Source organism: Trachemys scripta, chromosome 1 (assembly GCF_013100865.1).
Source record: "Trachemys scripta elegans isolate TJP31775 chromosome 1, CAS_Tse_1.0, whole genome shotgun sequence".
NCBI classification, from domain to species: Eukaryota; Metazoa; Chordata; order Testudines; family Emydidae; genus Trachemys; species Trachemys scripta.
Window position 1 is genome coordinate 223,043,481 of NC_048298.1, and position 15,978 is coordinate 223,059,458.

The 15,978-nt window shown below is 39.0% G+C and overlaps 1 protein-coding gene across 2 annotated transcripts in view; it reads left to right on the forward strand.

Annotated features, from left to right (window-relative positions):
- Positions 1-7,288, forward strand: part of PRKX (protein kinase X-linked) — a 128,706-nt gene extending 121,418 nt beyond the window's left edge. For both annotated transcript variants that reach the window (XM_034757450.1, XM_034757461.1), the window contains exons 8-9: positions 715-864; positions 2,965-7,288. In XM_034757450.1, coding sequence (XP_034613341.1) covers positions 715-840 — 126 coding nt within the window. In that variant the 3' untranslated portion in view covers positions 841-864; positions 2,965-7,288. The remainder of the gene's footprint in view (positions 1-714; positions 865-2,964) is intronic.
- The last annotated feature ends 8,690 nt before the right edge of the window (positions 7,289-15,978 follow it).

The following is a 15,978-nucleotide window of genomic DNA, read 5'->3' on the forward strand; positions in this document are numbered from 1 at the left end:
ATCATATCTGAAAATATGAATGCCCCTCTAAAATCATTCAAAGTACTGCTGTCAGGAACCTCTTCCTGTCTCATTGCACAGACCACATCAGCCCCCCTCCACCCTCACGTCTGTCCCTTTGTCCTTGACAAACTTCTGGTCTTCATCTTTAAGATCCTTCAGCATTTAGCCTGGACCTATTAGGACTACTAGGTTGTTGAGCCATTGATTCCTGCCTTCCTTCTACCAGTGATATAGCAACCTAGAGCACTTGCTTCTCCCTCAGCCACTCCTATCCCAACTCTTCATGAATGGGAGAAAAACTCCTAGTTAAATCCATAAATCTTACCCTTCAATTCTCTACTCACAAATCACTTCTTCCATAATGCATTGAGTAAATTGTACCCCGATAACAGAATGCAGGTGGCAGTTGTAAATAGTGTCTCTGATTATGTAATTCTTAGCCAATCTTATTTTGTTATCCTGTTCCCCTCATCCCTCACAGCCCACATTTTTCTCTTTTCCTCCTGTTGTCTGGTATTTTAGACTGCAAGCTCTTTGAGCAGGGACTGTCACTTGCTGTTTGTACAACATTTACAATGTGGGCACCAACCTGATTGGCCTCTAGGCACTATTACAGTATGTGTTCAAAAAGATGATTATGAATAACTAATTGAGACAATTATTGTGGTATGAAACATCTATTTCATTTTTGTATTGTTTATTTCTCATCAGCCTCCAATAGTGCCGAAGGTATCCAATGATGGAGATACATCTAATTTTGAAGCTTATCCTGAAGATGACTGGAACAAAACCCCTCCTGTAGCCCCTAAAGATCTAGAAATTTTCCAGAACTTCTGAGGGCGGACAACCAAATTCGGCAAGGTATTTGGCCTTCATCTTTGTCAGCTGTAACCTTAGTAAAATAGCAGCATGTAGTATGTATGTTGAAATTCAGTAGGAAATGTCTGTTTGTACAACAGCGCCTTATGCAGAACAAAAAGTGCTACCAGATTTGCCCATTACTTTGGGGTATACTCATTTATTATAGTTACTCTTCTGGGTTGGGGTTCGTAATTCTATCAATGTACTGCCTGTGTCCCTTGTGTTCTCATATGGAGCTCTACTTTTCTGCAAGTTCCCTCCCAATGGAGCTATCTTGCAGGACCTAAGTTCACCAGGGCTGGGTTCTTCCAGCCCCAGAATCTCTCTCTCTCTCTCTCTCTCTCTCTCTCACACACACACACACACACACACACACACACACACACACACACACACACACACACACACACACACACACACACACACACACACACACACACACACACACACACACACACCCTGAGAGTACCGGGTTAATCAGCACTCCCAAGCTGACTCCGTATATGTCCCTGAACTCAGCAGACTGGGTTGAGCAGCACTTTCAAGCTACCACCCTCATATGTCCCAGGTTCAGCACGTGCCTATCCCCACTTTCATGTTACAAAAACAACAAGGAGTCTGATGGCACCTTAAAGACTAACAGATTTATTTGGGCATAAGCTTTAGTGGGTAAAAACCTCACTTGTTCTGCTAGTAACCCACTTGGTGAGCAAACCCCACAGGATTTTTGAGTGCTGCAGGGATCTTTAGCTTAGGTACGAGGAGCGTTGCTGCAGAGCGAATGAGAGAGCCAAAAACACCCACAATGCGGGGGAGGGCAGGGCAGAGAGGGAAGCAACCAGATTAACCATGAATGTTATGTATTGCCATGTAATAATCATAGGGGAGCCAAACAAACAAAACAGTTATAATATTAAATCGAACCTAAATTGATTACAAACGTCAGGTTTAGAAAACTATAACTGATCACATAAGTCAGGGTCAGAAGGCTATACCTAGAGAGAGAGGGAGAGTGAGCTGGGTTCTCACCACTATATGAAGCTTGAATCAATCGGGCATCCAAGGTGGTAGTGGTAGCTGAGGGTCCAGAGTGCTGGAGACAGACAGAGCCCCCAGCATGATCAGTCAGGAGAAGATGAAGTCCCAGTGGAACTGATGCAGATTTTCAATCCAAGCATCAGAACACATACTTGAGCATGGGTGGGATATTTGTAGGGACAGAACAATGGTTCAAGGGAGAACACTAGATTTGTTTATGGGTAAACTGATGGCTCATAGGAGTATACCAAAATTGTATTGTATTCAGGCTAGAGAATAGGAACTGATCCTTCCTGGCTCTGGGTGGTGGTCCTTCGAGGGAGCTCACAATGCAATTAGGCAGCTTCAGTATTTTGGATACCAATAAAGGATTTATTACTAGAATAGGTCTGATCACTACTGAGTTGGGTGTGTGCAGGCATGGGTTCATTAGACTTTGGAGCAGAGATCATGCAGTGATTCCCAGCTTTTCTGGTCCCAGGGTTCAGTGCATTTCTTGCCTTGGAATCTCTGTTCTCCATTCAGTCTGCTAATGGGGATGCCTTCCTGTCCCATCCTTGATGCAAATGAGGCGAGGGGAGTTTCCTTAATCCTGTCACCCTTGTCCCAGGGGTTTAGGTGTGTCTCCCACCGCCTTTTCATTGCTTGTTGTAAGTCTTTCTTCTGATCGGCTTTGGTTCAAGCAGAGGCTGGGTGGGGGGAAGGTCTTTCATGAGTCAGACAGGCTGGATACTGCACTCTGGTTCCCCAAGAACACAGAGCTGACAGGTAACAGCTTCTGATTATTTAATCACATAGCTATAAAATTCACCTGGCTCTTTTTAAGATTCAGTTAGGGTGAGAAAAATGGAGACGGGTAAGGAGAATTGCTGTTAAAGAATAGCTGAACCAATGTATAGTAAATATATAAATAATACGAAGTAGAGTAGATGAAGAGATACTAGATAAGTTTACAGATGAGGTGGTCCAAGTATTTGTATGTCCCTAGTTTCACAGCATTGTAATCTTAACTATACTTGTCTGGAACTTGGCATTCTTTTAAATTTTTTTTTTTTCTTTTAGTTTTATGTTGGAAACTGGAAGAAGTTTGAAGTGGTATTCGCAAGATTGCAAAGAAGAACTGAGTACATACATGAAGACATTCTTTGACATGTAGGAGAGTGTTATCACATTCATATGTGCACATTAGTAGATAAATATTTAAACAATTGGCAGGCAAGTGACACTCATTTTAACTGTATAGAATTGGCATTAGTTTAGCAAATTGTGATACTGAAAGTCTACTCTGTAGTAGACTCATGGAAAATTCTGTCTTGTAGTTTTTTAACTTGTTTTAGTGTTAGTTTCCTGCTATGTCCAGATCCTTTTTGCATAGTTAACGCATAGACTTAATTTTATAAGTTTATACTAAACTTGTGTAATTAAAAGCACAAATTAGTATATATGTATATAATGATTACATACAACTAAAGCACAGGAACTGTGCAAAGATGTAAATTTTTGTACTTTGCAGAGTCTATGATTTTTATTTTTCAAATAATGTTTTTCAAGAAGTTCTCTGGGGGAAAATCGTAAAAGGATAAATGAGTTTTTCATCATCTTATATGCATTTTATAATTCTTTGTAAAAAATAAAAATAATTAAGTTTAAAAAGATTTGTACCTAAAACTTCCAGTGCTTCACATTTGCAACCGTAATACTTGAAAGCAGAAAGAAAAAGGACATGTTTTGTTGCTCATTTAAAAAACATCATCTTAACGCCTTCATAAGTAACTTTGGCTAAAACAATGCATTGTGTTTTTACATATATATGATATGATATTTGGTGACTACACACTGTGTATAGTGGGTTTCCCTTGTATGTGAAATCACTGTAGGGCATATAAAGCAGTGCATACTGCTAAATAGGGGTGGAGGGTAGATCTGTTGTTGCTCTCACTGTTGTTCTACTTTATCCAATTTCTGATATTTAAGTAGGAGAAATGAGTTACTCAAAGAAAATATGAAAAATATGTAATCTAAAAGATGTGAACAGTAGTATAAACAGTGGAATGTGTTAGTGAAGACTACTCGATCCTCCCTAACAACAAATCTGGATTTTAAAAAAACAACCAAAAGCTATTAAACATTGTTCTTGTTCAGTTATGCTGCAAAATATGGAATTATCTTTGAATATTTTCCCTAAAAATAATGGAATTAAATAACTTTGTGGAAATGATCTGTACAATAGCTCCATTTTTTAAAACTTCCTGGCTCTCCCTAGCAGCTCTTTTCCCCCCAAGTTGAGAACTAGCAGTGTCAGGCATACTTTGATTATAGTTGAAATTCTTTTTGTTATTGACCTAAGTAGGAGCTGTTGGATGCTCAGTACTTTTGAAAATCAGACAGGTGCCTAAATATGGGTTTAGATGCCTAACGTTGTGCTCCTATGTTTGGAAATCCAGGGCTAAACTTATTAGGGTCTTGTCCTATAGGTCCTTACCATTAGGAGTTTAACACATGCAGGATTGGACTTCAGGTTTAAACCTAATCTGTTTATCTACTCTGATCAGTTTTCTAGGTGGACCACATCAGTTTATAAGTGGAGTGCACTGTATTTAAGGAATATTTGCAATAATGCTTCATTTTAAGTAACACCAAATTCTAGCAGGTGGTGTGTGGGTGTGTGTGTGTGTGTGTACACATAAATGTAGAGGTAGATTTAGATATATTTTAAGAATATTTGATTTCATGTTTCACACTGTGATATTTGTGCTAACATAAGGAATTGATTTTGAAGTATCCGGGTTTAAAAACAAAACAAAAAATACATGCTTCCAGTGATTGTGTTGTAGATAAATTTATAGTTAGGCCAAAAGTATTTTTTTAAAAGGCACATTTTGTGCACTGGAGTCTTACTACTTATACTGATGGCTCTAAGTAGAGTTTAAGAATACCAAAACAGATGATGTGGACAATTCTCCACAGATCTCTGCACCTCAATCGTAACCTGCAGTGCCCTAGGTATTGTTGAAATCTAGGCCTAAGTTGGGTAATTGTTTTGAACTACATGCTGAATGCAATATAGTATGTGATATTCAAACGGTCACTTGGCTCATAACCCAAGCTAGTAAAATAATTCTGCTTCTGACTTCAGTCAAATTTCAGCCAGGAATCTCTAGCAGTAAAAAGCTGCTGACATCTGTACCCACCTAGTTCTCATCAGTGCACAAGTGCAGTGAGCTGACAGATATATGTTCATCATTTTGTATAATTAATCATATGTCAAACTCCAATTTCTGCTTTATATTTAAAAATTAATGGCTATTTCTCTGGACCTATACACAATACAGGAGTGTGACTGATTACATAAGTGTCTTGCGGAAATGCAGACAGTGTTTATCTGGTAGTAAACTGAGACACCAAAGGGGAAATTCTGTGTTGCTGTTGACATCTTGATAACTTGATGCAAGTGCCACATGTCGCTGGTTATTAATAGGCCCCAAGTGCCACTCCCATTAAATACTGGGTAGAAACTGGTAATAAATAAAAATAAGACACAGAACTGGCATAAGGAACAGTCATTTTACTTGGTAAAAATATATCAATCTCTGTAAAATGTTTGATCTGGCATGTATTTATATGCAGGGAGATAACTTTCTCTTGCTGATTTGATAGAATAATTAAGTATACAGCACACAGAGCTTGTATTTTTGAAAGAGTACAGTTCTTTCTAATGTGTAAGTTTACAGTATTTCATGGAGAACTACAAAACCCGTTTCTTATTACAAAATGACATATTGCAATGAGTGTGCTGAATTTCAAGAACTCAGTTTGCAGATTTAAAAAACTGTCTAAGGCCTCATTTACATCTTCAAAGCCAGAAGAGGGGAATACATATGAACACATGTATCACAGCGGCGGTAATTGATCTTGAATGTTTTCACACCAGGGGTTAGATTTTTGTCCGTGAAATTTATCCATTGTTGGCAATGGATGCACTGAAACGCTTTGTGCCAGAGAGTAGAGAAATCTAATCAGGCAGGTAAACTAAGTTGATAGATTGACTTTACATTCTTTCTGGAATAGTGTGTGCATATATAGCTCAACTGCTGATCTCTAATTATTACAGACTAATAATCTCTTTATGTGCTTTCTAGTATAAAACTTATTTCACATTTTGGTAACTTACGATTATTAATCATAGACCATTTTCATAACATTATTTAAATGAAAACTGTTTTGTAATTATGAGCAGTTATTTCCTGTACAATATAGAATTTAAGAGGCACCACTGCCTATACATTTTATTTATTTGCATGGTTGGGTCAGTTTCATTTTAACTCTTTGCTGATTGGGATTTCACACCACACTGTTGCAAATATATATCAGTGCTTAACCAGGAGTTCTCAAACAGACACTCCATGAAGGACTCTGATTTCTTCAGTAATTTAAAACATTTTTTTCATTTATTATTTGACTCAAGTGTTATATTCTCTAAAGTTCTTTTTTTATAATGGTTGCTTTTGTTAACAAGTATTTTGCATATAAACTAGTGCTGTTTTCCCACAACAGTAATAAGACCTTTATATTTCTTCAGCTTCAATGAACAAGAACGTTACAAAAGAAATGTTAAAATTATCTTTATTTTTGTGTTTATATATTTGTTTTTAACTGCCCAATATGAGCTTTTACGTGAATGAACTTGCATTGTAAAATAAATTGCCTTGTAACCAAATGATTAAAATGCTTCATGATTTAGATGGAGAACATGCTGTAGATTTTCCTGTAAATTAGCTTAACTGATGAATACTTGTGCTACTGAGCTTTAACTAACGTGATCTTCCACTGTAGAAAATTGTTAATTGATCAAAATATAGGTACTAAACTATGTTTAAATGGATGAACAGGGATTTTGTGTATTTTGAAAGCAATTAAATAATATGCCTACTATTCAGCCCTTCTGCTTGCCATTCAGAAGACTTGTGATGCAGTGCTTCCTATGCTATACAATTATTTTTCAGCTTTCAAGAACTGTAGCATGATTCCTTTTGTACTGTACTGTGTACAGACATTTCCATGTATTGCACTTTTCTATGGCAAACCTAACTGCTTGATAAATACTTGCATAGTAAGTAGTGGTAGTTGCAGCAGGCATCAGTGTACTACTTAACCAATTTGAACTACTAGACTTTCAAGGTTAACTTAGACAAATGTTACATGTTGTTGGTTGCTTGTCCTAAATCCAATGTATAAGTACTGTTCAAAGTCATAAGTCAGCCCTCATTGCACAATTAAAATCACTGTGATCTGTACATAAACTTTAGTAAAATTTTACTGCTGTTTAATTTATGTAATATCTGCCAATTCTGGATTTGTTTAATAAACCTTTCTATCTTTGTAAGTGTCTAAAATCTAGTTTGCTTCTATTTATATTGGGAAGAGGGTATAACTTCTGTACCAGCTTTCAAAATGAAAATGCATAAGTGTTTTGGTTTTTTTAAAACTGTCCCTTTTTAAAGCAGAAGTCAAGATTTCTTTGCACAAGACTCAGGTGGGAAAGGATATTTCAGTAGCCTTCAGTATGAAGAGTCAACAGGAAATATTGGAGAACAAAAATGTTCTGATTCCTGTTTGTTCAGGGATATCTCCAATAGTAAAAAACAGTCTGCAAAGTTCTCATTAAATTGTGTCAACACTTTTCGTACTGATCTAGTTCAGTGTGTTCATGATTTAATGTTCTATAGTTTCCCCAAGTTCATTTCATTCTGTTTTTAATTTAATCAAGTGCGAAAACACATGTATTGAATCAAGTACATTTAACTAAATATTCCCTGTGTTCAGGAGCCTCAGAAAAAATATACTGTTTTACAGATGTTCATGTAGGTGTGGTATCAAACTGCTTCTCTGTGGTTGTGATGACTTCCTGCTAGAATAGATTTGCATTGATCATAATATACAATGGCAGGGGAAATCCAAATTAAAATTCTATTTTAGAATGGTCTCCCTAGCAAGTCACTTAAAACTGAACCGACCAAAATATTTTTAGATCAGCCACTTGGAGATTCTATCCCTTTCTTTGCCACCAAGTTCTGTTGTGATGCTCAACAAGTCACTTAACCAAAAATTTCACAGGTGGTCACTAAATTGTGTTCCTTGTTTTCTGGGTGCCCAACTTAAGACACCTGGAATCTGATTTCCACAATTATGAGCACTCACAGCTGCACTTGAACTCAATGAGGGCTGTGCTCTGAAGAAATAATATGCTGTATAATGGTAAGTATTCTGAAAAATCAAGTTGTAGATATCTCAAATTGAGTATCAAAAATAAGTGGATACTCTGAAGACAACATAAGAATGGCCATACTGAGTCAGACTGAAGGTCCATCTAGCCCAGTATCCTGTCTTCCGACAGTGGCCAATGCCAGGTGCCCCAGAGGGAATGAACAGAACAGGTAATCATCAAGTGATCCATTCCCTGTTGCTCATTCCCAGCTGGCAAACAGAGGTTAGGGACATCATTCCTGCCCATACTGGCTAATAGCCATTGATAGAGATATCCGCCCAAGAATTTATCTAGTTCTTTTTTGAACTCTGTTATAGTCTTGGCCTTCACAACATCCTCTGACAAAGAGTGCCACAGGTTGACTCTGCATTGTGTGAACACTTCCTTTTGTTTGTTTTAAACCTGCTGCCTATTAATTTCATTTGGTGACCCCTAGTTCTTGTTATGAGAAGGAGTAAATAACACTTCCTTATTTACTTTCTCTACACTATTCATGATTTTAGACCTCAATCAGGTTCTCCCCACCCAGTCATCTCTTTTCCAAGCTGAAAAGTCCCAGTCCTATTAATCTCTCCTCATATGGCAGCTGTTCCAAACCCCTAATCATTTTTGTTGCCCTTTTCTGAACCTTTTCCAATTCCAATACATCTTTTTTGATATGGGGTAACTACATCTACACGCAATATTCAAGATGTGGGTGTACCATGGATTTATATAGAGGCAATATGATGTTTTCTGTCTTACCGATCCCTTTCTTAATGATGCCTAACATTCCATTTGCTTTTTTGTCTGCTGCTGCACGTTGAGTGGATGTTTTCATAAAACTATTCACAATGATGCTGAGATCTTTCTTGAATGGTAACAGCTAATTTAGACCACATCGTTTTATATATGTATAGTTGGGATTGTTTTCCAATGTGCATTACTTTGCATCTATCAACACTGAATTTCATCTGTCATTTTGTTGCCCAGTCACCTAGTTATGAGAGATCCTTTTGTAGCTCTTCGCAGTCTGCCTGGGCCTTAACTATTTTGAAGAATTTGTATCATCCACAAATTTTGCGACCTCACTGTTTACCCCTTATTCATAAATGATCTGGAAAAATGTTGAATAGGACTGGTCTCAGTTCAGACCCCTAAGGGAACCCCTATTTACCTCTCTCCATTCTGAACACTGACCATTTATTCCTACCCTTCGTTTCCTATCTTTTAACTAGTTACCAATCCATGAGAGGACCTTCCCTCTTATCCCATTACAGCTTACTTTGCTTAAGAGCCTTTGGTTAGGGACTTTGACAAAGGCTTTCTGAAAATCTAAGTACACTATATCCATTGGATCCCCCTTGTCCATGTGCTTGTTGACCCCTCAGAGAATTCTAATAGATTGGTGAGGCATGATTTCCCTTTACAAAAACAGTGTTCATTCTTCCCCAACAAATTATGTTCATCTATGTGTCTTACAATTTTGTTCTTTACTACAGTACCAAGCAAACTGGTTGAAACTAAAGTCAGGCTTGCCTGGCCTATAATTGCCAGGATCACCTCTAGAGCCCTTTCTAAAAATTGGTATCACATTAGCTATCGTCCAGTCATTTGGCACAGAAGCTGATTTAAATGATAGGTTACAGACTACAGTTAGTAGTTCTGCAATTTCACATTTGAGTTCCTTCAGAACTCTTGGGTGAATACCATCTGGTCCTGGTGACTTGTTACTGTTTAGTTAATCAATTTGTTCCAAAACCACCTCTAATGACACCTCAAATCTGGGACAATTCCTCAGATTTATCATCTAAAAAGAATGGCTCAGGTTTGGGAATCTCCCTCACATCCTCCGCCGTGAAGACTGATGCAAAGAATTCATTTAGTTTCTCTGCAATGGCCTTTTCATCCTTGAGTGCTCCTTTAGCATCTTGATCATCCAGTGACCCCACTAGTTGGGGTTTAGCAGGCTTCCTGCTTCTGATGCACTTAAAAATTTGCTATTACTTTTTGAGTCTTTGGCTAGCTGTTCTTCAAATTCTTTTTGGTCTTTCTAATTATATCTTCATTTGCCACCGTTTATGCTCCTTTCTATTTTCCTCACTAGGATTTAATTTCCATCTTTTAAAGGATGCCTTTTTGCCTCTCATTGCTTCTTTTACTTTGTTGTTTAGCCATGGTGGCACCTTTTTGGTTCTCTTACTATGTTTTTTTTTAATTTGGGGTATAGATTTGAGTTGAGCCTCTATTATGGTTTCTTTAAAAAGTTCCCATGCACCTTGCAGGGATTTCAGTTTTGGCATGTACCTTTTAATTTGTTTCACTAACTTACTCATTTTTTGTATAGTCCCCCTTTCTGAAATTAAATGCCACAGTGTTTGGCTGCTTTCCCTACCACAGGGATGTTAAATTTAATTATATTATGGTCACTATTGCCAAGCAGTCCAGCTATATTCACCTCTTGGACCAGATCCTGTGCTCCACTTAGGACTAAATCAAGAGTTGCCCCTCCTCTGGTGAGTTCCAGGACTAGCTGCTCCACGAAGCAGCCATTTAAGGTGTCAAAAAATTCTCTCTGCATCCCGTCCTGAGGAGACATGTATCCAGCCAATATGGGGATAGTTAAAATCCCCCATTATTGAGTTTTTAATTTTAATAGCCTCTCTAATATCCCTGAACATTTCACAGCCACTATCAACATCCTGGTCAGGTGGTTGGTAATATATCCCTACTGCTGTATTCTTATTAGAGCATGGGATTACTATCCATAGAGATTATATGGTGCAGTTTGTTTCATTTAAGATTTTTACTTCATTTAATTCTATACTTTCTTTCACATGTAGTGCCACTCCCCCACCAGCACAACCCGTTTTGCCCTTCTGATATATTTTGTACCCTCAAAAAGAAGAACAGGAGTACTTGTGGCACCTTAGAGACTAACAAATTTATTAGAGCATAAGCTTTCGTGGACTACAGCCCACTTCTTCGGATGCATATAGAATGGAACATATATTGAGGAGATATATATACACACACACACATACAGAGAGCATAAACAGGTGGGAGTTGTCTTACCAACTCTGAGAGGCCAATTAATTAAGAGAAAAAAAAAAAACTTTTGAAGTGATAATCAAGCTAGCCCAGTACAGACAGTTAAGAAGTGTGAGAATACTTACAAGGGGAGATAGATTCAATGTTTGTAATGGCTCAGCCATTCCCAGTCCTTATTCAAACCGGAGTTGATTGTGTCTAGTTTGCATATCAATTCTAGCTCAGCAGACTCTCGGAGTCTGTTTTTGAAGTTTTTCTGTTGTAATATAGCCACCCGCAGGTCTGTCACTGAATGACCAGACAGGTTAAAGTGTTCTCCCACTGGTTTTTGAGTATTTTGATTCCTGATGTCGGATTTGTGTCCATTAATTCTTTTGCGTAGAGACTGTCCGGTTTGGCCAATGTACATGGCAGAGGGGCATTGCTGGCACATGATGGCATTTGCTCCAATCCCTCGGATAGAGACAAGCACCTACAAGATCTCTATCAAGCATTCTTAAAACTACAATACCCACCTGCTGAAGTGAAAAAACAGATTGACAGAGCCAGACGAGTACCCAGAAGTCACCTCCTACAAGACAGGCCCAACAAAGAAAATAACAGAACACCACTAGCTGTCACCTTCAGCCCCCAACTAAAACCTCTCCAGCGCATCATCAGAGATCTACAACCTATCCTGAAAGATGATCCTTTACTCTCACAGATCTTGGGAGACAGACCTGTCCTCGCTTACAGACAACCCCCCAACCTAAAGCAAATACTCACCAGCAACCACACATCACTGAACAAAACCACTAACCCAGGAACCTATCCTTGTAACAAACCCCGATGCCAACTCTGTCCACATATCTATTCAAGTGACATCATCATAGGACCTAATCACATCAGCCATACCATCAGGGGCTCGTTCACCTGCACATCTACCAATGTGATATATGCCATCATGTGCCAGCAATGCCCCTCTGCCATGTACATTGGCCAAACCGGACAGTCTCTACGCAAAAGAATTAATGGACACAAATCTGACATCAGGAATCAAAATACTCAAAAACCAGTGGGAGAACACTTTAACCTGTCTGGTCATTCAGTGACAGACCTGCGGGTGGCTATATTACAACAGAAAAACTTCAAAAACAGACTCCGAGAGTCTGCTGAGCTAGAATTGATATGCAAACTAGACACAATCAACTCCGGTTTGAATAAGGACTGGGAATGGCTGAGCCATTACAAACATTGAATCTATCTCCCCTTGTAAGTATTCTCACACTTCTTAACTGTCTGTACTGGGCTAGCTTGATTATCACTTCAAAAGTTTTTTTTTTTTCTCTTAATTAATTGGCCTCTCAGAGTTGGTAAGACAACTCCCACCTGTTTATGCTCTCTGTATGTGTGTGTGTGTATATATATCTCCTCAATATATGTTCCATTCTATATGCATCCGAAGAAGTGGGCTGTAGTCCACGAAAGCTTATGCTCTAATAAATTTGTTAGTCTCTAAGGTGCCACAAGTACTCCTGTTCTTCTTTTTGCGGATACAGACTAACACGGCTGCTACTCTGAAACCTGTCATTTTGTACCCTGGTATTACTGGGTACAAATGTCAGTTTGAGGATTATCCATGTCCCATTGATTATTCTCATTTCACCAAGTTTCTGTGATGCCTATTATATCAATATCCTCATTTAATATGAGACACTCTAGTTCACTCATCTTATTATTTAGACATCTAGCAGTGGTATATGAGCACTTTAAAAATGTTAACGCTGCCTGCCATTACATGATGTAATTGAATGGGACTTTTTTCATTTGACTGTTTCTCATCAGATCCTAGTTGTATTTTATCATCTTTCATCCTCTTCTCCTTACTAGGGCATAGAGAATCTCCATTAATAGATCTTCCTCTAAGGGATATCTCTGTCTGACCCACATGCTCCTCCACACCTGTCAGCTTTCCCTTTTACTTTTGACATAAGATACCCGTGCCTCCTTTCCTCATCTGTAAAATGGGAATAATACCATCCCTTTGTTTCACACAGGTGTTGTGAAGATTACTCATTTCTTATGAAGTACCAAGATGCTGCAGGGATGAGTGCCATAGAAAAGTACATGGGGAAATTAGTTCTCTCTTTGGAGCAGGGTTTGAATAGTGTGCAGTAAATAAGACCTGGGGCCACAAATAGAAACCATGAGAAAAAAATAAAATTTTGAATATCTGCTCCTTAAGTGGGCAGTGTTCATCCTATGCACTGAAAAATGTAGCGGTCCATATGCTAGCAGGGGAAGTAGCATATGAGCATACAATTAAAGACTTATGTCTAGACACAAGGGGAGCGAATTAAGCTTGCACATGCAACCTTAGTTCTGGCATTTTGTAACTTTTGCATATTTGACTTTGCAAATGTAATGTTCTTTCAACATAGTTTTTTGTCTGTAAATTCCTAGATTTTAAAAAAGCAAACTGAAAAAAACAATTCTGTCATAGTGAACCATATTGACTTCCACATGGTTCACCAGTGGAGCATTTAGATCCAAAGCACGGACCTCTGCCACTCAAGCTAATGGAGTAATAGCAATAGAAGGTTGTCCTCTGTGTGGGCCGTGGGTTCACAGTCATTTGTTGACAACAGATGAGTGTTGACTCAGAAATCCTGGATTCTAATCCAAGTTCTGAGAGGAGAATATTCATGCTTATACACTTTTACTGCTGGCTTCTCCAGGCTGTCACAGTCCTGGTTTTCCTGCATCAGCTCTTGTTCTTCTACGCTCCAGAGCCCTGACGCTACAGTGACTACTGCCTACAAGGAGTTGCAATTGCAAGGTCAGTCCTATTCGGCCTCTGCATTCCTGGCCTGGGCTGTGCCAAGTGCAAACAGTATTTTAGGAGAACTTAGCTGCCAAACTGTCTCTACTGAGCATGTGCTAAAAAGATTTTCAGAGGCTCTTAACTTTGCCACATTTGAGTAGGTTTTCACAGGAATGGCAAAAGACACATTCTTTACAACAGGACAATGCCACTTTCCCCCTCCCCCCAGTGCCAAAAAGCATTGAAGTACTGAAGCTTCTCAATTATAGCTACAACCTAAGTTCTCTCTAAGCTGCCCAGCAGGCTATCAAGTGCTGCACACTTCAGGTGCCCCTCCCACCCACTGCTGCGCTGCTCCTGCCCTCTGCCTTGGAGCCCTTGGCCAGCAGCTCCCAGGTGCCTCCTTGCTGAATGGAGGGGAGGGAAGGCTCTGATGTCAGTGTCCTCCTCTCCCCAACCCCTGTACCCCATCTCCACTGAGTGGGACACAACAGGGCTCAAGAGTGGGATGGAGCTTGCTGGCTACTGCTGCTGTCTGAATAAGCATGTATTGTTGAATGCTGATCTACTTAAAGGGGCAGCATCTCTCTCTCTCACACACACACACACACACACACACACACACACACACACACACACACAGAGTCTATCTCTCCCTCACCTCCCAACACATACTTGTATTGTTACTTCTTGATACTTCCTGTAATGCACATATATTCTCTGTAACTTTATTCTTTCAAAATGTTTTTTGACTGGTCTGTGCGTTTCATAATTTTTATTTCTCTCTTATGCTTAAATTTAATTCTTTGAGTAGCGAGTTCTAAAATGCCTAACCTGTCCTAGCTGGAATAATCATCCCTATGGTAACTTTTTAAAAATATATATAATATCTAGGTTTTTTGTTTCTACTGGTGGTGCACATCCACACACAACAAAATTCGTTCTGGGAATATTGGCTAAAAGAATTTTTTTAACATGAGCGAACCAATGTGTTTCTCTAACCTTGTTCTGAGACATGGTTGAACTGCTGTACCTGAAATAAAAAAGAAAAGAAAACACCAGCCTGATGAATACACCCAGCATGGAAAATTTCAGCCCAATCAGTTAGTGTGACATTATAGGTAACTGAAATCAGGGTCTTAAAATAGAAAGTGTCAGGCAACTTTAATAATAGGTGGCCCTACCTGCACCACCTATGGGCATGTCTACATGGCGATGATAAACCCGCAGCTAACCCGTGTCAGCTAACTCAGGCTTGCGGGGCTCAGACTCTTGGGCTGAATAATGGTGTCGATGTTCAGGCTCGGGCTGAAGCCTGAGCTCTGGGATCCTGCGAGAGTGGAGGGTCCTGGAGCTCAGGTTCTAGCTGAGCCTGAACATCTACAAAGCAATTTTTAACCCTGCAGCCTGAGCTCAGTGAGCCCGAGTCAGCTGATGTGGGCTAGCCACGTGTGGCTGTACTGTATAATAAGGGTTTGTCCTAGCAAATGTAACTCTATAGCCTGCTATTCATGTAAAGGGCTAAACTTTTTCTGAATACTGCTAAATTATTAGCCTCTATCAGTGCTTAACCAGGAGTTCTCAAACAGACACTCCATGAAGGACTCTGATTTCTTCAGTAATTTAAAAAAGTGGAGCTCCCATAGTGGTACACGTCTCAAAGAACCCCACTTACTGCACGAGGTGAGTAACCTCTCCTTTTCCTATATAGGTAGGTTTATATAAGTTTTGAGGTAACAAAGATAGGAAAGCAGGCAAGATTGGTGAAGTAGAATGGTTTAACATGAGTGATATAATACTCACCTTGAAAACAGAGTTTCCTTAGGGTTATAGGTGATAGATACTCGAGTTACAGGATTCTATTCTAATTTTAGAATACAAAATGTGAAGGTCCATCAAATAGAGTGTTTCGTTTGGTTTTTTTAATGTTAACAAATTATTATTAACAATTAAAAGTAGAAATGTAATGAATACATTT